The 22,388-nt window shown below is 45.9% G+C and overlaps 1 protein-coding gene across 1 annotated transcript in view; it reads left to right on the top strand.

Moving 5' to 3' along the window:
- LOC119956723 (dual oxidase 2-like) overlaps positions 1 to 22,388 on the top strand; it is a 107,028-nt gene that overhangs the window by 61,070 nt on the left and 23,570 nt on the right. The window contains exons 20-29 of the mRNA XM_038784060.1: positions 2,154 to 2,247; positions 2,991 to 3,166; positions 6,123 to 6,186; positions 10,071 to 10,169; positions 11,709 to 11,887; positions 13,742 to 13,963; positions 14,663 to 14,762; positions 17,849 to 17,898; positions 19,208 to 19,335; positions 21,611 to 21,764. Coding sequence (XP_038639988.1) covers positions 2,154 to 2,247; positions 2,991 to 3,166; positions 6,123 to 6,186; positions 10,071 to 10,169; positions 11,709 to 11,887; positions 13,742 to 13,963; positions 14,663 to 14,762; positions 17,849 to 17,898; positions 19,208 to 19,335; positions 21,611 to 21,764 — 1,266 coding nt within the window. The remainder of the gene's footprint in view (positions 1 to 2,153; positions 2,248 to 2,990; positions 3,167 to 6,122; positions 6,187 to 10,070; positions 10,170 to 11,708; positions 11,888 to 13,741; positions 13,964 to 14,662; positions 14,763 to 17,848; positions 17,899 to 19,207; positions 19,336 to 21,610; positions 21,765 to 22,388) is intronic.

The raw sequence follows: 22,388 nt of genomic DNA, 5'->3' as shown, positions 1-22,388 counted from the left end.
ATATTTTTAACCTCCTGATTTTTAATGTTCCATCAGTCCCACTGATTGCAGATGATGTGGCGTGTTGTGCTCTAACTCAGTCCATCTTTACATAGAAACCACACAGTACAGAAGGAGGCCGTTCGGCCCATCGAGCCTGCACCAACCCTCCGAAAGATCACCCTACCAAGGCTCACTCCCCCACCCTATCCCCTAACCCCATCTAACCTGCACATCCTTGGACTCTAAGGGGCAATTTTAGCCTGGCCATCCACCTAACCTGCGCATTTTTTGGACTGTGGGAGGAAACCGAAGAACCCGGATGAAACCCGCGCATGTGGTATTATAACTATCAGCATTGCAAGAGTTAATGTAGTGTCAAGAGTAGCCACTAGCGGGAGCTAGTTACAACTATATAAGGCAGTGATGCTAGACCTTTGGGGAGGAGCACATGCAGGAGGTAGCTAGTGAAGGTTAGAAGAGCAGAAAGTGTAAGTGAGTGTAGATCATAGTCTAAACCAGTAGTGAGATCAGCTGTAAATGTTATTAATCAACTGTGTATTCTTAAAGAGTCGGGGTCGAATCCAGGTTAGAAGTGTAAATAAATTAATAGCTTTGTTTAATTTAAAGCTATTTTGTGATCTTTCTGAACACTACACCAATCATCCTGAATGAAGCAATACAAAGAACAGCACAGTGCAGACACTGGGAGAACGTGCAAACTCCGCACAGTTACCCAAGGCTGGAATTGAACCCGGATCTCTGGCGCTGCGAGGCAGCAGTGCTAACCACTGTGCTACCGTGCCGCCCTTTGTTTGCAGTGATCTTTGAAAACATTGGAAACAAAGGTCCTGCCGTGATTGGAGGGTAGGCAGTTGGGTAGATCAGCTACAGTAATGACATCAGTCACAGCAGGAACAAGTGTGTTTTCCAAAACAGTTTTTGCAGGGACCACTCAGCAGAAGGCTGAGAACATATTTACAGTCCAACGATGGGGTAGTGGTCGACTGAAAGCATTAAAACATTTCGGCATTGATTGTTTGGGCGTCACTGGAGCCAGTGCAGGTGGTTTAATAAGCAATTACTTATTAATTAAATTGCACGGCTCACAATTTGGTACGGATATTTCTCGTGCTTCAAGTATGCCTGGCCACTGAATCAAGGAGTTCATTTGCAGCATGTTATTCTGGCACCACAATGTGCTTGACCCAAAACCCCAGGTGTTTAATTTACAAGCTGCCCGCATTTGTAACTCGTGGCCACTTCTCCGTTTCCCTTGGGTAAATTGACTAGTGCAATACAAGTCAGTGTTTCCGTATAAACTTAGGTCGATGGATATCCTGGTAGACCCTCTTTTCTTGGATCAAGTGACCAAATCGGTTCTCCATTCCTGATTAGCTGGCCCCTATCGAAGGGGTAGTGGATCAAACAGTCTAACTTTGTCCACAAGACCATTGCCCTTTGCACCGACTGTACCCAGGAAATCAGCTAGTATTGAAAAAAGACTGACCATTCGTGTTTTGTTTGAAACTCTACCTCAGAAGGTTGTACAGAACTTGAAGTTTTGATTTATTGCATAACGCCCTCTACCGCATCACTATATTACTGAACTGGATGTAAATAATGATGCATATAGATGACACTCTTTTTAAAAAATATATTCTATGTGGGCGTGACTGCTGAGGTAAACATTTATCTTCCATTTCCAATTGCACTTTAGAAGGTGAGTTGCTGCCTTGAACGGCTGCCATACCATGGGATGTAGGCACACCCACAGTGCTGCTAGGTAGAGAATTCCAGAGTTTTGACCCAGTAGTGATGGGACGGCGATTTGGTGCCAAGTCAGGATGGTGAGTGGCTTGGAGGGGGAACTTGCAGGCGGTGGTTGTTCCCATGCATCTGCTGCCCTTGTCTTTCTTTGGTGGCGGGGTTTGTGGGTTTGGGAAGTGCCGCTGAAGAATTAATGAGTTGCACATTGGGTCAGAATGAATAAATGGGATAGCGCACTTCCCGTACGCTGGCATTGAACTGTTTTTTTTCAATTTAAGAAGTGCCAGTCAGAGAGTTTCACTCTGCCCCCGAGACATTCAACTGGTATCGGAGGTCAGCCTCCTGTCACAGATACTGTTGCATTTTTTGGAACAATGAAAAATATCCCATTTGTCTTTGTGCAGGTTCCCCCGAGGCAAAATCCAAGCTCATGTTTACAATGTATGATGTAGATGGGAACGGCTCCATGTCGAAGGACGAATTCTCACAACTACTAAGGTACACCAATTGAACTTCACTTGCATTACTTTGATACATTATAGTACCATGGTTCTCTCTGCAGTCTGTAGAAGTCGGCAGTTCAGCCCTTTGAGCCTGCTCCGCCATTCAATCAGATCATGGCTGATCTCTTCCTGGTCTCAAATTCACCTTCCTGCCTGTTCCCCATACCCCTTTAACCCGTTTTATATGCAGAAATATATCTACCTCCTTCTTGAAACCATTTAATGACTCAGACTCCACCCCACTTTGGGGCAGCCAGTTCCACAAATTCACCAACCTCTGCAAAAAGTAGTTCCTCCTCATCTCAGTTCTTAATCTATCATCTCTCAACCTATACTTCTCATTCTGGATTGCCCCACAAGGGGAAACACTTGGTCCATATTTACTTCACCAATCCCTCTTAGTATTTTATATAGGGGAGAGAGTTGGGGAATGGCACAAGGTCCATGGCTGGTTCAGAGAGATGGGGCCCTTCTGTAATGTAGCCATTCTGTGACGGTTTTAGAGTCATCGAACAAATCTTTCAATCTTTACATCTTTCAGATGTAAAAGGATTTTTTTGCAATAGCTTCGACAGTGCTGTCTACAGATAGCAGCTCGGTGGAGAATGGTGACTCCTTGGTACTCAAGCATGTCCAAGCTGTAACTGACCTAATTGTCTTCAGTGGCCAACTTGTAATTACTGAAGAGCCTTGTTTCATTTGATTTAAGCAAGAACTCTTTACCCTCTAATGTTTTAGGTCTTTCATTGAGATCTCGAACAACTGCTTGCCAAAGGAACAGATACAGAATGTGATAGAGTCAATGTTCAAAGATGCAGGATTTGAAGACAAAGAGGAGTTAATGTGGGAGGATTTCCACTACTTGTTCCGGGATCACTACCATGAGTTGGAGCTAGCTCAGCTGAATCTGAAAGGTCAGTAAAATATTCAACCATTAAGAACTATTAAAGAGTGGACGTTCAGAGACTATTTTCTCGGGTGGATGTAGCTGTTACAAGGAGGCATAACTATAAGATTCAGGGTGGGCGATATAGGAGGGATATCCAAGGTAGGTTCTTTACTCAGAGAGTGGTTAGGGTGTGGAATGGACTGCCTGCTGTGATAGTGGAGTCGGACACTTTAGGAACTTTCAAGTGGTTATTGGATAGGCACATGGAACACACCAGAATGGCAGGGAGTGGGATAGCTTAATCTTAGTTTCGGACAATGCTCAGCACAACATCGAGGGCTGAAGGGCCTGTTCTGTGCTGTACTGTTCTATGTTCTATTGTATTTCAAAATAGCAAATGCAAACAAGGAATTGCCATTATAATCAGGATCTACAGCTTTTTAATTTTGAGGATGGAATCTGTTGTCTCACTCACCAAATCAATGATCTGACATCTCTTCTTTCAATCTTCACAATGTTGACTTATCCCTCCCATGATTTTCCATCCATAGAACAGTTGGGCACTCGAATCAGAAGTAGATGCTTAGTTTGTGGTAGTATCTGTGAAGGTGAGAAACAGTTTAGCGTTTCAGGTCAATGATCTTTCAGCAGAAACGTTAATGCTATTTCTTTCACCATGAATCCCCCCAGTACTTCTTTTTGAAATTTGTTCATGGGGACTAAGCGTCGCTCGCAAGGCCAGCATTCATTGCCCGTCCCTGCTTGCCTTTGTGAAAGAGGTGGTGAGCCGCCTTCTTGAACCGTTGCAGTCCAATGTGGTGTAGGTACACCCACCATGCTGTCAGGGAGGGGGGTTCCAGGATATTAAACCCAGGATGATAAAGAAACCGCCGACAAGGACAGGTCAGGAGTTTGTTTTTTTTGCTGCAGGTTAACTCGCCTCCTGACTCCCCAAAGCTTATCCAACCATCTGCAAGGCGCAAGCCAGGAGTGTGATGACAGACACGCCTCTTGCCTGGAGGAGTGAAACTCCAACAACACCCGAGAAGCTTGACATCAACCAGGGCAAAGACGTCCGCTTGATCGACTGCCCATTCACCACCTTAAACATTAAATTCCCTCTACCACCTGCAGTGTATACCATCTACATGATGCACTGCAGCAACACACCACGGCTCCTTCGACAACACCCGTGACCTCTACCACCGAGAAGGACCACGGCACTGACATGGAACTATATCTCCATTTCATCACTGTTGTTGCCCTCACTAAACACCACAGTGGGTGTGACTGAATGGAGAGCAGACATTAAAGACGATAGTTCACCTCCATCTACTCAAGAGCAATTAGGGAGCTGGGTAATACATTGGTGCCCACAACCTATGAACAAATTTTAAAAAGACAGTCAGATTTCCAGTGGAATGCGCATCAATGGATAATTGGGCAGTACAAAATATTTGAGACAATTTCCTATATCTGCTATGAGAAACTGATAACGATGAATCAATTATCTCTTGATTACGTGCAGAAGGTTCTGCATGTGCTAAACCTATTTCCGAAATTATTTTTGGCCGTACTAAACAGTTCTTAATGTGGGCGATGGGGAGACGGGTGTAGGGGCAAGTCTTGGGAGTTTTTTGACAAGGTAAATGTTAAAAGGTCTTTCTCCTTGTTGTGGAGTCCAATACCATGGATCAATATACGACGGTCACTAATGTAACGATTAAGCTCCGGCTGGTTCGTTACACAGAACGGGGCCAACAGCACAGGTTCAATTTCCGTACCAGTTGCTGTTATTCATGAAGCCCCCCATCCCCCACCACCCCCCCCCCCCCCCCCCTCCTTGCCCCTTCTCAACCTGGATCCTCGCCTGAGGTGTGGTGACATTCTGAATACTCCCTCCGTGTACCCAAGCAGGCGCCGGAATATGGCGACTTGGCGGCGTTTTGCACAGTAACTTCATTGCAGTGTTTATCTAAGCCTACTTGTGACAATAAAGATTATTATTATTATCCTCAGGTTAAACCACCACCCTATGGCCATCTGGAACTATGGTGATATGGTGATTTTACTTTGATGAAGGTCCAATGCTGTGAGAGACATGTACTATTTTATTCTGATTACTTTCTGTGTCAGTTTTTGACTGGGCAGGAAGTGTTACTTTACCGGCCTCAGTAGCATGGCACAGTAGCACAGTGGTTAGCACTGTTGCTTCACAGCACCCAGGGTCCCAGGTTTGATTCCCGTTTGGGTCACTGTCTGTGCGGAGTCTGCACGTTCCGTGCCTGCGTGGGGGTCCTCTGGGTGCTCCGGTTTCCTCCCACAAGTCCCGAAAGACAAGCTTGTTAGGTGTATTAGACATTCTGAAATCTCCCTCTGTGTCCTCGAACAGGCGCCGGGCTGTGGCGACTGGGGGATTTTCACAGTAACTTCATTGCAGTGTTAATGTCAGCCTACTTGTGACAACAAAGATTATGGTGTTTATTATAAATCCACCATAGAATCGCTACCTTACAGGAGGAGCCCATTCGGCCCATTGAGTCTCCACTGACCTTCCAAAAGAGCACCTGTTAATATGAGCCTACTTGTGACAATAATAAAGATTACTATTATTTTTATTATTTTAGTGGTGGGTTTCTGAGCTCTTGGTTACCTTGTATCAATATCTGCTGGCTTTGGACTGATTAAGAATTGTATTGGTTCGACCTGTGGTAATTTAGCTAGTAGGTTTAGTGTGTGCGCAATCTTCTGCACTGAATCAAGAAAGAAGTGTTCATTATTTTGGGAGAGACGGTGGTGTCATGGTGTAGGAGATCAGTAATGTTAATGCTCCGGGGACAGAGGGTTCAACTGATGGCGAAGCAGCTGGTCACGCTATCCTAAATGCTGAAGTTATGTTAGGGGGGAGAGTATGACAATGGGCGCTTTTATTAAGCTGCAGCCTGGTAGATTGGCTACTGACCATTTGTTTATTGTTCCAGGTATTGAAGGACAGAAACGGGGAACGGCAACCCGGGTTTCATGCATAGTTCGTAAAAAAGAGGAGTAAGTAACCCACAGGCGATTGGTCCAATTATGCAGCGGTTCGTTAGGGTGGACACAGAGACGATGCTTCCAACAGGGATGGTGGGGGTGGGGGGGGGGGGATGCTTCCAACAGGGATGGTGGGGGGGGGAGGGGTCATGGGATGGCATCCAAAACTGTTGAACTCACTGACACTAAGTGGTTGCGAGGAATGGCGTAGGTGCACTGAAGGGGAGGTTAGGTAAATATGTGAAGAAATAGGAGAAACGTTGATCAGATCAGAAGAAGGGAGGAGGCTCAGGAATAGCACAAATACCAACACGTACCTGCTGTGCCAACTTCCCTGTTTCTATATAGTAAATTATGTGCATTCCAGGGCAGCACGGTGGCACAGTGGTTAGCATTGCTGCCTCCGGCGCTGAGGACCCGGCTTCGAATCCCGGTCCTGGGTCACTGTCCGTGTGGAGTTTGCACATTCTCCCCGTGTCTGCGTGGTTTCACCCCCACAACCCAAAGATGTGCAATATAGGTAGATTGGCCACTCTAAATTGCCCCTTAATTGGAAAAAATAATTGGATACTCTAAATTTTTTTTTTTTTTAATTATGTGCATTCCCTATATGTGGGAGGTGTATCGTCACTGGACTAGTAACCTCTGGGACCTGGGTTCGTTCCCACCTCAGAAAAATTCATTGAAAGTTCAATGATGGCCATGAAACTATTGTAAAAATCTCCCCCTCTGGGAGAGGAAACCTTTTGTCCTACATGTGACTCAGGAAACACACCAGAAATATGGTTGACTCTTAAATGGCCAAGCCAGCCACACTCGCTAGGGATGGGCAATTAATTCTGGCTTCCCGGGCAATGGCCACAATCAACAAATGAAAAAATATATATAACTGATAACAAAGCAGAAAACAAAGTGTCATAGAGCAGACTTCCATCTAAATTGTGGGCCATCAGTAGTGTGGGTAGGTGAACCTCCCCTCATACTCTTAACTAGAGAGTCTGACCTGAACCCATCCAACTGAATAAGAAGAGAACGGTCAAGGTTGTATTCCTCGTGTTAATCTGAGATCTGTACCCGGCACATTTGCCGAAATTTTGAAATTCCCGCAAAATTGGCTTAATTTGGCTGCCTCTCAGCCAGCAGTGATTCTCACCTCCATTGGGGCTGAAAACTCCCTTGACGTGGCGAAGGGAAGTGGACAGAATAATTGTCCTTTCCCCGGCCCGATTGGAAAAATTGCACAAACAGAAGGTCTCCAGATAGAGCCTGTTCTTGCCATAGTCTCAGGTGTGTTGGCCAATATTCCAGCCATGACCAGATCAGAATTTTAGATCCCAAGATTGAAATGTGATTAGATTTATTGATTAAAACTGATATTTATTTTTTAAAATGTTAGCAAGGCATTTGTGGCTCCGCAATCTCCCCTGTCAATGTGCTAATTTGAGGTATCAAAGGGCCTGTTGTTCTCACCATTCATTCTCCCGTCGCTGAGGTATGCCTTGTCTAAGTGCGCCAAGAATCTGGGCAATTTTCAGCACCTAAGAGACTGGCACATACCCCTCTTATCAAGATTGGCTTCTATCCATGGGCATTTTCAAAAACTGGTTTCCACCGGAGTCCGTCTGTGTACTTGGTGGAAGGAAGCCATGCAGAGTTGTGAAGCTTTTCGAGGGAGGGAGGCAGAAATGTGCAATATACAAGTGTCCCATTTTTGTCCTCCCACACACAAACTTCGATAACGACCCCTTTCACCTTTCCCAAAGTAAACAGTTTTTTAACTGCGTCATTTGTTTCCTGACATCCAGCAAGTTTGTTTTCAGTTCATATTCCACAGAATCCAAAGAATCCCTACAGAGCAGAAGGAGGCCTTTTGGCCCATCAAGCCTGCAGCGATCCCCCCATGAAAGAGCACCCTACCCCAAGCCCGCTCGCCTGCCCTGTCACCATAATCCTGCACATTCATCATGGTCAATCCAGCTGACATGCACACCCTTTAGGTGCAATTTCGCGTGGCCAATCAACCTCACCTGCACATCTTTGGACACTTTCCAAGGGCCGGTGCAGACTCAAGGGGCCAAATGACCTCCTTCTGCACTGTAAATTTGATGACTAAGGGGTAATTTAGCATGGCCAATCCACCTAACCTTTGTGTTCACATCTTTGGACACTATGGGGCAATTTAGTATGGTCAATCCACCTGCCCTTCATATTTTTGGGCATTAAGGGACAATTTAGCATGGCCAGTCCATCTAACCTGCACATCTTTGGACTGTGGGAGGAAACCGGAGCAGCCGAAGGAAACCCACCAGACAGGGGGAAAACGTGCAAACTCCACACAGTCACCCAAGGTCGGAATCAAACCCGGGTCCCTGGCGCTGTGAGACAGCAGTGCTAACCGCTATGCCATCCCTAAATAATAGCTGCCCACTAGCTTCATATTCCAGATTTTTAGAAGTAAATTGAACCCCTGTTGCCGGAGCATTTGCCTGGGCCTCTGCATTTCCCCGTGATGTTACCATTACAATACTACCATGGCATTAATTTTCCAAATATACATATGTATAAATTTCAGAGGTTCCTGGTTTAATCCTGGCCTTGAGACTATTTAATGTTTGGTGTTTCTTATATTTCTCATCACACTGTATCGCTTACTCATAACAGGATCAGGTGGAGTTTGAACATGATTTTGTGAGAGTACGGAAATTTACTAAAATAAAGCCACAGACGTCTCCTTGTCTGCGTGAACCTTGGGATCAATAGATAATTTTGAAAATACCATTGATTATTATGTTAGTTTTAGGGTTTTTCCAAAATGAGTTACTCGAAGGGCATTTTACAGGAATGTGTTGCATTGTTTCTCTGTCACAGGGCAGATCAGAATCTGTTACAGCGAGGGATTAATAGCCCTCTCACCTTTGAGGAGCAGTTCAAGCCCTTCCCACAGCTTGAAAGGGCTGTTCCATCAGTGCAGTACTGAAGGACTGCTGCACTGGCAGAGGTGCCATATTTGGATAAAGTTGTTAATGAGGCTTTATTTGACAGTTTAAGAGGGGGTGAAAAAGATCCACCAGTGCTATTCCACGTGTACAGACCGGCGTCCAGCTCTCAAGCAGATGGTAGGCCAAATGTCATAGTGGCAATGTCATTGGATTCGTATTCCAGAGGCACAGCTAAATACCTGAGAGACATGTGTTCATATCTCGCCAGGGAAGCTGTTGAACTCTGATTTCAGTTCATTAAAATCAGTTAGGGCAACTGTAAAACTATCATTTATTGGTGTCAAAAAAAAACCTCATCTGATTCACTAATGTTACTTACCTGATATGTGACTCCAGATCCAGCGCCATGTGGTTGACCTTTAACTGCCCTGTGAAATGGGTGAGGAAGCCACTCAGTTGCAGGGCAATGAGGGATGGCAACAAATGTTGGCCCTCCCAAGCGCATGGCCAAGGCAGAGTGCTCTGTCAGAGAGTCGGTGAAGACTCGATGGGCCGAATGGCCTCCCTCCATCAACACTGTCGGGATTCTATGAAAGAATAAAGTCAAATTAACGCCACCAAATTGGATTAATCGACGGTTCATCATCATTGCTGCATTTCTGCGAGCACGCTTTGCATGAATTCAGCTTCCATATATGCCTGTACAGCAACTGTACTTGAATTTATTAGCTGTGAATCACTGCGGGAGGTTTTGAGATTGTGGAGGGTGCTACTATAAATGTAAATTTGTTATTTCTATTGCACAATTTTGTGTGTCCTACTTGTTCGCTATCTCCCTGTATAAAGCTGCTAAAGCTTGTTTAGGCAGTAGCTGGGGAAGCAGCTCAGGCGTGGGGAGCTGGGTCAGGCTACGTTTTCCTTTAAACCTGACACACATCATTCTCTGACATTTTTCAGAGCGCCAAGGAGTGAAGCAAACCAACTAGAACCCAGCCCACAAAAGACCAGCCCACAGGAAACCTCAGGCCTGGATTTGCGCAAGCGGTTTGGCAAGAAGTAAGTCTGATGTCAGCTGTATAACAAAGCCTCAGAAATATCCATGCCCCGATCTGCCGATGTGGGGAACGGCAGTACCTGTATCCTCTGCAAACGTCTCCAATGCTGAGCTTGACGCAGAGACTTTGGACAGTTCAGCCGTCTTTACCGGGATAGTTACCCAGGGAATGTTGGACAGATCCCAGTCACGTGGTTATCTGCAGAACTGACCCCCAGTCATTCATGATGATCCGCCCATCCAAACTTCCCCTTAACCCTCTACCTCCATTACCCCGGACTCCCTTGCTACCTGACTAACCCCGTGACCAGCCAGTTATCCACCTTGACAGTGCCCTGGACACCCAACTACCCACAACCCACCGGGCTAAACCAACTACTGCCCCCGCGCCCCCAACCTACTTGCCACATTTCCCACCGACCATGCCACCCTCCGCCACCTGCCACCTACAGACCTGCCATCCTATTACCACACCCACCTGCCATCCCCTTGACCTGCCATCTGAACCACCGCTGTACCAATCAATCACCTCACCCAGCTCCCACTCTACCCACCTACTCCCTCACCCATGCCACCCACTTGGCCTCGCCCACTTGCCACCCTACCCACTCACTCACTTCCTAATCCACCCACCCATTCACTAACGTCCACACTGGACTTTAAAATTCACTTTTTGGCAGCTTGTGCGGTGAAAAAGGAGGCTTATCCTGTACCCCCTTCCCCCCCCCCCCGCCTCCCCCCACCCCGCACCCCCGCCCCGCCCCGCCCCTTCCGATTCTACTGCTCTGGTTTTCCGGGTTCAGAAGAGCCAGTGAGGAATGCGGGAGCAGTGCCGAGGTGGGAGAAAGTTTGAGGTGGAGGGGCCATCGATGGGGTAGGCATCTGGGCCATGGTGTTGTTGGATCGAGCTGACGTTACAAATAGCTGTTGGTTCAGAACCAAATCGTCACCAAAGTTCAGACTGGGGAGAAGAGGAAATTTGCAGGACTCTGAAAACTCTGGGGTAACCATTTTCTTTTCCTCTTACAAGATGTACACATAATTCCAATTCATCTTTTTTATTTCATGATTTCGCTGCACAAAACTTTTAGACTTGCTCAATGTCTCTCAGATCATAGACCAAAGAAGTGAAAGCCCAAGGGATCTGCTTTAATAGTTTCATAAAAGGTCTTTTTAGATCCGTTGATTTGAAACATATTTTTCCTCGAAGTATGTCATCTTGGGCGAAAATAACGAAGTGTCGCCTTGATGAGGCAACATTAAAGCCAAGACCTCTCAGGTTATGGCCTATTTTGAAGACGGGTAGGGTAGTTCTCCAGCTGTCCTGGCCAATATTTATTCATCAGTCAATGTTACTAAAGAAGTAAATTATTTAGTCATTATCTGATTGCTGCTTGTGGGAGCTTGCTGTCCACAAATTGGTTGTCACTTTAACGACTTTATTCCCTTCCCTGTGAAGTGTGCGGGACATACTAAAGTCACAAAAGCCACTATTGTTTCTATTCTGTGAGTGTTGCTTTCTTCTCTTTTTATCTTTCAAGATCTTCTCAAGGCGTGAGTAAAGTCTTCGCAGAACCAAAGCGGGATAAGTATACCAAAAACAAATTTCAACAGAAATACAACGAGTGCAGGCAATATATTCAAAACCATCAACGACATATATTCTGTGGCATCATTTTCTTTGGGATTACTGCGGGCGTCTTTGTTGAGCGTGCCTATTGTAAGTACACATTGTACAGTCGCTCGTTCTTGAATTAAAAACCATGGGCAGAATTCTCTGGTCCGGTAGCCCCGTTTTCCTTCGTGGCGCGCCGCTCACGGGATTCTCCGTTCTCGCAGACGGCCAATGGCGTTTCCCCTTCACCTCACTCCATCGGGAAACGCATGGGCATGGGTGCATTGGCGGCGGGCCGGAAGATCCCGCCATTGGAGAATTCCACTGCATGTTACGACAAGAGCATAGCAACAGAAAGAGGGTGGGCGTGATTCTCTGCACCTGGGAGAAATCGTGAGGCTGGCGTCAAAAATGGGCGGGTTTGACGCCAGCCTCCGGCCCCCGACCGGGAACCGATTCTGGTCCCCGGTCGGGGCTAGCATCCCGCGGCCGTGAACTCCGGCATCGCGGGCTTAACGAATTTCGTTAAGCCCACTAGCCAGAGTTTGCGATGGCTGACGCGTCACATGACGTCAGCCGCGCATGCGCGGATTGGAAGACTCCAACCCGCGCATGCGCGGATGACGTCATCACGCATTTGCGTGAAACCCGCGCATGCGCGGGTCAGTATGCCCCTCAGCCGCCCCGCGAATGGATACAGCGGGGCGGCGGAAGGATAAAGAGTGCACGGGGTAAGTACCCGCTGCCCGCGATCGGTGGGCACCGATCGCGGGCCCATGGCACCCTTGGCACGGCCGTGGTACTGCCAGATCAGGACTTTACGGCCGTTTTTATGAATGGTCAGACCAGATGTGTTTGACGTTCATAAAAATGGTCGTAAAGGCCTTGGAATTCGGCCCATCGGCCAGCTGAGAATCGCTGCTCGCCGTAAAAAAACGGCAGGCAGCGATTTGTGTCGGGAGGCGGGCGTGGGGGGGGGAGAATAGCGGGAGGGCGTCAGACCAGCGTGGCCGTAAAAATTTACGACGCCCACTATTCTCCGCACCGTCGTGAGTGCGGAGAATTGCGCCTGGTATTTTTCTTGCATTCGATTAAATTGTGGCTTATTTTTGCCTTAATTCCATTTATCCATCACCTTGATCCTATATCCGTTTATACCCTTACTCAACAGAAAGCTATCAATCTGAAATTTTCAACCCCCGCCCCAGCCTCAGGAACTTTTGAGGGAGAAAATCCAGATTTCCAAAACTCCTTATGCGAAGAAGTAGCTTCCAGTACACAGAAATGGACCACAACTGCAGACCCAACTGACAATCTTAAATTACTAATTTTTAGTACATATCTCAATACACAGGGTTGTGTTCTTTGCAGACAGAAATATTACGTACGTAAACTGCATCTGTTTCAGCTAAACAAAACAAGTGATGGCTGTGGCGCTGAGGACCTGGGTTCGATCCCGGCTTTAGCTCATGATCTGTACTCTAAATTTATTTTTTTTTATATGAGAAATAAATTTATCATGTGATGGCCACTTTCTGGTTCACTCTTCAGGGCATTGCCTCAAGAAATCAGAGTCAAGCTGCCTGGTTTAAGTTTCAAACAATACTTGGCAGTTAACGGTCAGTCAACAGGTGCATTGTCAATAGCAATGCTTCAATCAATCAGAGTCCATTTGTCAATCAATTAATACCCTTCTCATACAGTATAAATTTGTTGATTCCCTTTGATTTGTATTCTTATAGACCTGATGAGTATAAGATGAAAAGTTTCAACACAAAATTGGCTCTTGTTTTCAGGAATACTCAAGTTCTGTATTACCAAATGTTCAAAATTACCTATTAATTACCTATGTTCACAATTATGAACAGATTACATATTCTGGACATGTTGAACTGGGGTAAATAAATTCAATGTTTGTGACAAGCTAATAAATGCACTCTTTCTCTTCTGTCTATGCAGTATTGAGCGAGCACTCAGGAGTGCCTCAGACCACAAGAGTTGGTATCATCATTGCCCGCGGATCTGCAGCTGCTGTCTCCTTCTTGTACTCGTACATCCTTCTCACCATGTGTCGGAACCTCATCACAATCCTGCGGGAGACATTCCTCAATAATTTCATTCCTTTTGATTCGGCCGTGGATTTCCACCGTTGGATTGCGATGGCTGCTGCCTGTTTCTCAGGTGAGAGGTGGGGGGGGGGTGTACCGGCCCATCCTGCTGACGACAGCCGCTGCTTAAAACGGCTCCGCGCCACCCGGCCGTGGCTCAGTTGGTCGCGCTCTCGCCCCCGAGTCACCACGTTCTGGGTTCATCTCCCACTCCAGAACAAAACTCAAGCTGGCATTCCAGCGGGTACGCACTGCGGCCCCACACGCCTCCCGCGGCACCACTGCGAAGGGAATAACCTTAAGAGAACCCAATTTGTTTTTTCCCCCTAATTAAGGAGTAATTTAGCGTGGCCAATCCATCTACCCTGCACATCTTTGTGGGCTGTGGGAGTGATACTCACGCAGACACGGAGGAATGTGCAAACTCCACACGGACAGAGACCGGGGGCCAGGATCAAACCCAGGTCCTCAATGCCGTGAGGCAGCAGTGCTAACCGCTGCGCCGCCTTGCCGCCCTGAATCGTGCCATAATAATAGATTTGGGAATCAGTGCAATCCCAGTAACTGAGTGAATTCCCCAGCCTAATAGTAACCGATAAACCGAGGAAACCCTAGTCTCAGCAGTCTGGCTTCGATTTTAATTCAGGTCAGTGGTGAGAGGCATCTGTTTAATCCACCGCACCGCTACACCTCAATTGTTTATGGATTGCGGCACTCTGAATTGTCTTGCACTTCATCATGCATCCTATTCATCTGACTTTTATTTTCACAGCACTCCACAGTGCAGCTCACGCGGTCAATATTTACGCTTTCTCTGTCAGCCCACTCAGCATTCTAGCCTGCCTATTCCCTGAGGCAGTCCATGATGATGGGTAAGTTGAACTATTACTAAATAAGGAAGCATTTAAGAGCATAAGATACAGGAGCAAAGGGTCCTCGGGCCTGCTCCACCATTCGGTACCACCGTGGCTGATTGGATTGATAATAAAACAATCTGGAATTGAAAGTTAGTGCCATGAAACTTCATCGATTGTTGTAAAAACAGATCTGCTTTATGAATCCCCTCGAGTGATGAAAATCTGCCTCATTTACCTGGTATGGCCAACATCTGACTCCAGTCCCACAGTAATATGGTTGACTCTTAATTGCCCTCTGAAAAATGCTCAGTTCAAGGCCAATTGGGAACGGGCAACAAAGGCTGGCCTTGTCAATGATGTCCAGATTCCATGGAAAAATGAAAAGAAGTTCAGAGCTCCCTTAGTTAATTTAACAAGCTACTGGCTCCTCTTGAGCTTTCTGAGGCACTTCACCAGCAAACAGGATATTGTTATGGGGAGAGGTGTTTTCAGAACCCCAAAATGTATCATGGAGTTCAACCAACCCCCACCTTTAATAGATTGTTGCTTTTGAAGCACACAGCTTCTTCCCCAGGTGTGGTATTACAATTATAGACACATGATTTTTAAAACAAAACAATGTTTATTCCATGAACTCAAATTAACCTTTTAAATAAACATTGGATCTCTTAACACCCCTTACTTCAAAGATAACCCCAAAAATAATACAACACTACCCAATCCTGCAAACTGTTCCTTTACACATCCAAAAGACTTAACAAATCCTTCAAACAGAAGCACATTAGATTTATATTCAATACTGAGATCTTTTTACAATTCCAATTTCATCAAAGGATTAAGAGATAGTCCTTCCTGGCAGAGATCACCAGCAATGCAGCTCACAGCCACACCCAAGCTTTCTTCAAACTGAAACTAAAACTCCCAAAAAGCAGAAGTGAGCTCAGCTCCCCCCTGTGACATCACTTCAGTAATATGATCAGCTTCATTTCTTAAAGATCAAATTCTTAAAGGCACTCTCAGATGACAATATCAATACTGAGCAAGCAGTTGCTGAGTTGGCATCAGCCTTCGGACAGATCCTGGCTAGCGGAAGAGAGGGCTGCGTGAGAGTCGGCCATGTAAGGGGAAGGAGATTTCGGGGGAGGATTTGAGGGAAGTATTTTTCACCTAGAGGGTGGTGAGAATCTGGAACTCGCTGCTTGAAAAGGGTGATGGAGGTGAGAACCCTCACAACATTTAATAAACATTTAGACGAACATTTGAAATGCCACAGCATACAAGGCTGTGGACCAAATGCTGGAAATTGGGATGAGAGTAGGTAGCTGCTTGATGGGCCGGCGCAGACATGGCGGGCTGAAGGGCCTCTTTCCGTACGGTAAAACTCTATGTTCTTTGGGATAAATGTGGGACTGGGGAGAACAGGGTTCCCCACATTCAGTATTTCCTTCAAACCTTAACTTTTTCTCGATGGTGGTCTGTCTTTAACAGTCTAAGCAGGGCTGGCAGTATCTGTGCAGAGAGAAACAGTTAATGTGTCGAGTCCATATGACTCTTCCTCAGTGCCAAGAGCTCGAGTCATATGTGTCAATGTACCATTAATCACGGAGTATCTCAATTACTTTGTTACGTGAATTGCAAGTTAAACATGTGCCATTGATTATCCAATGAATACAGATAGCTGGGGCACTTTGGTGTGAGAGCTTATTGTGGGTTAGCCGTTGTGTGGAAGTGTCTCACAATAAACCAAGGTTGAACCTATAAAGATCACAGTAAGAAGTCTTACAACACCAGGTTACAGTCCAACAGGTTTATTTGGAATCGCGAGCTTTTGGAGCACTGCTCCTTCATCAGACGAGTCATCAGGTGAGTCCTGATGAAGGAGCTACGCTCCGAAAGCTCATGATTCCAAACAAACCTGTTGGACTTTAACCGGGTGTTGTAAGACTTCTTACTGTGCCCACCCCAGTCCAATGCCAGCATCTCCACATCATGGCTAAAAAGATCAGACTGGATTGATTCTTCCACCATAACCCCTGGTTGTGAGCAACAATACGGACTGGCTCTCTCCACAACCAGACCTGCTGAGTTTTCCCAGCATGTTGTTTGTTGTTATTTCAGATTTCCGGCATTCGCAGTATTTTGTTTTTATTGAAGGATCTCCGCCGCTGCCGCATGTGGACCTGATCATCCCGAACATAGCCGGCTCGTTGTGGGGTCAGGCCTTCCCAATTTTGGGAAGGAGTCCCAAACCAGACATTGGGATTAAAGCAAAATTACTGAAACAATAGCAGAAAATGCTGGAGAATCTCACCAGGTCTGACGGCACCCATGGAGAGAGAGAGCAGAGCTAACGTTCTGACTCTGGATGAATCTTTGTCAGGCATTAGTGTGGTGTTCTTTGTGATTCTTATTATTAGGATGGCTGTCGTAGTGTTCACAAAGACCACAGAAGCTACGTTCAATAACAAAGCTAACTTTTATTTACACTACTTATTAAACTTTGACCACTTACTCTTCTAGCAAGCAATAATCTAGTAATCTGCACTCTACTAACACTATTCTCGACACTCTATCTGTAACTGTACTCTGCACTCTCTAGACCTCTCCTCTGCACTCTCTCCAGTCCTCTCCCTGAAGCTGAGTGTCAGTGCTTTATACAGTTCTGCATCTAGCTCCATCTAGTGGTCAATTAAGATATTACATTAACCCTTTTTATTCTAGACATTCCACATAATGTCACAATTAGGATCCTTTATTTGTAAATGGAAAGTCCGTCATGAGGCCTGGACCACCTGCTGGAGGCTTTATTGATATGACAGGGGGCACACTTTCGGTGTTGAATGTGCACATGTACATCACCCACCATAGTGGACAGCGAGGTGCCAATTTTTGGACTTGTACAAATGAGCAATGCAAACTAATTTCGAGGCTGGGGAGTGATTAACATTAGCCTACCTGTATTGCTTCGCACCTGGAGTGGTATTAGGATGGTTGTAATGGTTCATTAAACCATTGGTCGGGATGACAATGTGTCCGACTACAACAACACCTTTGATGAACCCTTGCCACATTTCATCACTGATGATGTCTTTTCCTCGTAGGTCTGAGATTCCTCTCACGTATTACTGGTGGTTCTTTCATAATATTACAGGTACTCGTATCGTTCCTCAAGCTGAACTTTATAAAGTGAGATTTGCGTTCAAAGTAATTGGCTTGCGATACCACGTAATGTCTTCAGTTGGGCCAGCTCATTTTCACCCAAGTGACCATCGCAGGGCACTGAGTGTTGACGCCTCTTTCTCTGGGTGGGGGAAGGGAGCATTACAACCAAGTGTGTCTTGACCGCAAACTCACTTATCCTGGCTAACAATCTGGAGTGCAACTCCTAGTTCATTTTCTATCTCCCCCCCCCCCCCCGGCTTCCTCCCGCATGGACTGCTGTTAGCTTTCAGGCAGGGGTGACTAAAAGGGATCTCTGATGGGGGAGTTCAGTGGGGGGGGGGGTTGGGTACTCTCATCCATGAGTGCTGGGGGGCGGGGTCGCCCATTATTCCTGTGGTGGGGGCGGGGGGAGGCTGCCCCTACTTGTCAGCGGAGGTTGGGGAGGGGGGGCGATAAAAATCCAGCGGGCTCGCCACCATCCATACACTTGCACAGTTAAGGAGAGAGAGAGACTCGCACCAGGGCCCCTGCACCCAGCACCAGCAGAGACCAGCCCCCATCCTCCACTGGTCGGAACACTTCAACTCCAGAACGGAGAATCCCGGCCCAGATACCTCACGATTCAGTGAAACCTCGGAAAAGCCCTCAAATTTGTGGTGTTACCGATCACTCAGGGAGCCTGGGTTTCGGTGGCAACATGCACTTTTGCATGCATGCTGTAACCTGAAGCTGTGGTGGAAACTCCAGCCTACTTTGCGAGGTGCAGCAAGCCAGAAATCGTCCCCACCTTTGGCCACCTGCCGTCGGTGTGTGTTGGAAGGATTTGCAGATTGACACTCAAACCTGTTTGGCCACTTAGTGCAGGCTCCTTCCTTGGCCACCAAGTCCTGGAGTGGGACTGGAACCGCGAGCTTCTGCTTCAGAAGCAGGGGTCACCCACTCCGCGAAAAGACCTCCTGAACTTAAAACAGTGTAACAGGAGTAAATTCATCTCTCGTCAAGTTGCATTGGACCGTAGACCCCCGCCTATTGGAAATTTGATAAAATTAACCCAAAGCCATTGAATTTGTAACCATAGCATTAATAGGGGAAAAGGTGGAGCTCTTGGCTGTGAACTTGGACTGGATTCAGCTCCCAGTATTTTGTTGCGTTGCTCAACCTGATGACTATCAATGTTTCCTCTTGAATCCCAAAGACTGGCAAAGAAATGTCAGCTTTTTCTCAGCCATGCATTAGTGAAGAGTAATCCGTCAGGCAGAACTTTAATCCGTGGTCATGATATGTCTTTTGTTTTTCAGGGATGACGGGAGTTCTTCTAATTTTTGTCCTTTCTATTCTTCACGTCTTTGCCTTGCACTATTTCCGCCGCATTAGCTTCAAAGCATTCTGGATGTCCCATCACCTCTACTTGGCAACATACATCCTGGTAAGGTGACATCTTTACTGATTCATAACCTCTAGTCAAAATCCAGGTGGGAACCAAAGATTAGATTAATGTAGATGTAATTATCTGAAAGCGTTTGGGCAGCAGTGTATTTTTCCCACTGCCAGTGTATTTTTCCCACTGCCGGTGTATTTTTCCCACTGCCAGTGTATTTTGCCCACTATCGGTGTATGTGTATGATGCAGTATTAAAGCCATTGTGGTGCTAAAACACCAATCCAGAGACGGGGGAAAGTTGATATGTTTGACCAGTTCATTGTAGAATCCCTACAGTGCAAACGGAGGCCATTCGGCCCATCGCGTCTGCACCGATCCTCCGAAAGAGCACCCTACCGAGGCCCACTCCCCACCCTAACCCTAATTTTGGACGCTAAGGGGAAATTTAACATGTCCAATCCACCTAATCTTCAATGTCTTTGGACTGTGGGAGGAAACCAGAGCATCCGGAGGAAACCCATGCAGACACAGGAAGAATGAGCAAACTCCACACAGACAGCTACCCAAGGCTGGAATTGAACCATGGTTCCGAAGCTCTCTGAGGCAGCAATGCTAACCACTGTGCCACCGTGCCGTCCGATGGGTTGGAATTTAGGGAGAGATTGACAAAGGTATCATGGATGTGAGATAAAGCAGGTGTTAATGGTGGCACTAAAGATTGATAGTGCTAATTGGTTGTATGAATGAATTACTCACACCACTCCCTTCCCTTGGGGAGATTCCTTTTATCATTTCATAGACGGGACTATTGCCCGGAAATGATCTTGCATCAACTAGCAAGGTGACTGTACAAACACAGTTTTGTTTTTTTAACAACTCGTAATCTGCTTCTTCTTTTATTAGCCACGTGGGTAATTTTTCAACTGACTTGATTAGAATTGATTAGAATTATTGTGCGCGAGCAATAAGTGAAATTGCAAATGCCCCGATAGCGAGGAAATTTACTATGGATTCACGCCGATCGTCCCCCACTTAATCGGTTTCTTTTAATGGATTGGTGCTAATTAGCAGGAACTAAATGACTGGTATTTCATTTCAGTTTGACTAGTATTGATTTCTGTGCCAGACTTTGTGAGCTGAAAACAGACAAAAAGGTTTACTCAGTCAAAGAAGAACTTTCTCGAACTTTGGGTAACAATCCAGTGGATTCCTGAAACTGCAGTCAAAACTTCAAGATCTTCTGGTTTACGTATAGCTACATTGACATCTTGCATCACAAAGGACAGCTTTTGACATATAATTAAATACTCCTGCATTGCAATATCTAACAAATCAACCCACGATCACAGAATAAGCTGAATAATACTGGAGCTGAATAATACTAAAGCTCAGTTAAACCCCGGCTCTGGGTCACTGTCCGTGTGGAGTTTGCACATTCTCCCCGTGTCTGTGTGGGTCTTATCCCCACAACCCAAAGATGTGCAGGGATTAGCCACTCTGAATTGCCCCTTAATTGGAAAAGAAAATTGGGTACTCTAAATTTTAAAAAAAGACATTCAAAGACTCTGCTTCCATCGCCGATTCAGGAAGAGAGTTGAAAAGACTCGCAACCCTCAGTGAAAGATTTTTGCCTCATCTCCGTTTTAAATGGGTGACCCCTTATTTTTAAACCATGACCCCAAGTTATGGGTTCTCCCACAAGAGGAAACACCCTCTCCACGTCCACCCTGTGAAGACCCCCCTCAGGCTCTTGTGCGTTTCAGTCAAGTCCCCCCTTTACTCTTCTAAACTCGAACTGATGCAAGTCTAGCCTGTCCAAACTTTCCTCGAAAAACAATCCACCTTTTCCAGGTATTAGTCTGGTGGAACATTCTCTGAACTGCTACCAGCACATTCTAACATTCTTCCTTAAATAAGGTGACCAATAGCGCACACAGTACTCCAGATGTGGCCTCACGGCATTTTGCTCACCGATGCAAGAGCGTAAATGGGAATATTGCGACCCTTGTGGAAAATCTCAGCCCACTTCTGAAGGAATGTCAGCTGCAGTTTAAGAACACATCTACAATTGGTTCAACTATTTGGCAACTCTTAATGAAAATGGAGTTCACTGAACTTAAAGCTCTGCAACTCCTGGTACAACAAAGATGTCTAGGTTGTGGGATATTGCGGTGGGGGGCACGCGGAGTGATCCTATGTACGGTGCCCTTTCAGAGGCTGGGTGCAGACTCGATGGGCCAAATGGCCTCCTTCTGCACTATAAGAATTCTATGGTTCGGAGAAAGCAAATTAACTTGAGTGTTTATGTCATTTTGAAACAGTTGATTTTACACGGCAGCGCTGCCCTTATTCAGCTACAGAGATTCCACCTGTATTTCATCATCCCCACCCTGATCTTTGTTGGAGACAAATGCATCAGCTACAGCAGGAGGAAAATCGAAATTGCAGTCGTCAAGGCTGAGCTCTTGCCGTCAGGTAGGATGGTAGCTACATTCATGTGACATTCCGAAGCAATCCTATTCGCCTGATTTTTTTCTTTTTCTTTTGACTGTATTATGGCCAGAGTTTGGAGAACACCAGAGTATATCATGGAGTTCACATGACCGACAACGTTTAATAGATTTTGGTTATGGGGAGCACAAAGGCCCACTTTCCAGGTGTTATGCAACAGAGATCTAAAGTATTGATAAACAAAAACTATGTTTATTGTATGAATCCAGTTAACATTTTATAAACACACAGTAACCATCTTGTCAACTATCAACACTGATACCCCCCAAATATACAGTACTCTATAGGTAACCCTTAGTAATTTTCCTAACAACATCCATAAGTCAATGACAATATTTAACAAAGACAATAGGTTTGCATTCCTTACAGAAATAGGCATTACTTTGAAATCATCAAGTGAACTAGAGACATTCTTTAACATGCAGAGAGAGAGAGAGACCAAAATACACCTTCTTGGTTTGAATGCAACTCTCCAACTGAAAACAAAACTAAAACTCAGAGCCAAAACAGCTTCCAGCTCAAAACGAAAGTTAAAAAGCAGAGCCAGAGCCCACCTCTACCCACACAATGACATCACTGTAGCCACTT

Source organism: Scyliorhinus canicula, chromosome 24 (genome assembly GCF_902713615.1).
Source record: "Scyliorhinus canicula chromosome 24, sScyCan1.1, whole genome shotgun sequence".
Lineage (NCBI taxonomy): Eukaryota > Metazoa > Chordata > Chondrichthyes > Carcharhiniformes > Scyliorhinidae > Scyliorhinus > Scyliorhinus canicula.
The sequence above is the reverse complement of the archived record's forward strand: the minus strand, read 5'-3'. Positions and strand labels throughout refer to the sequence as shown.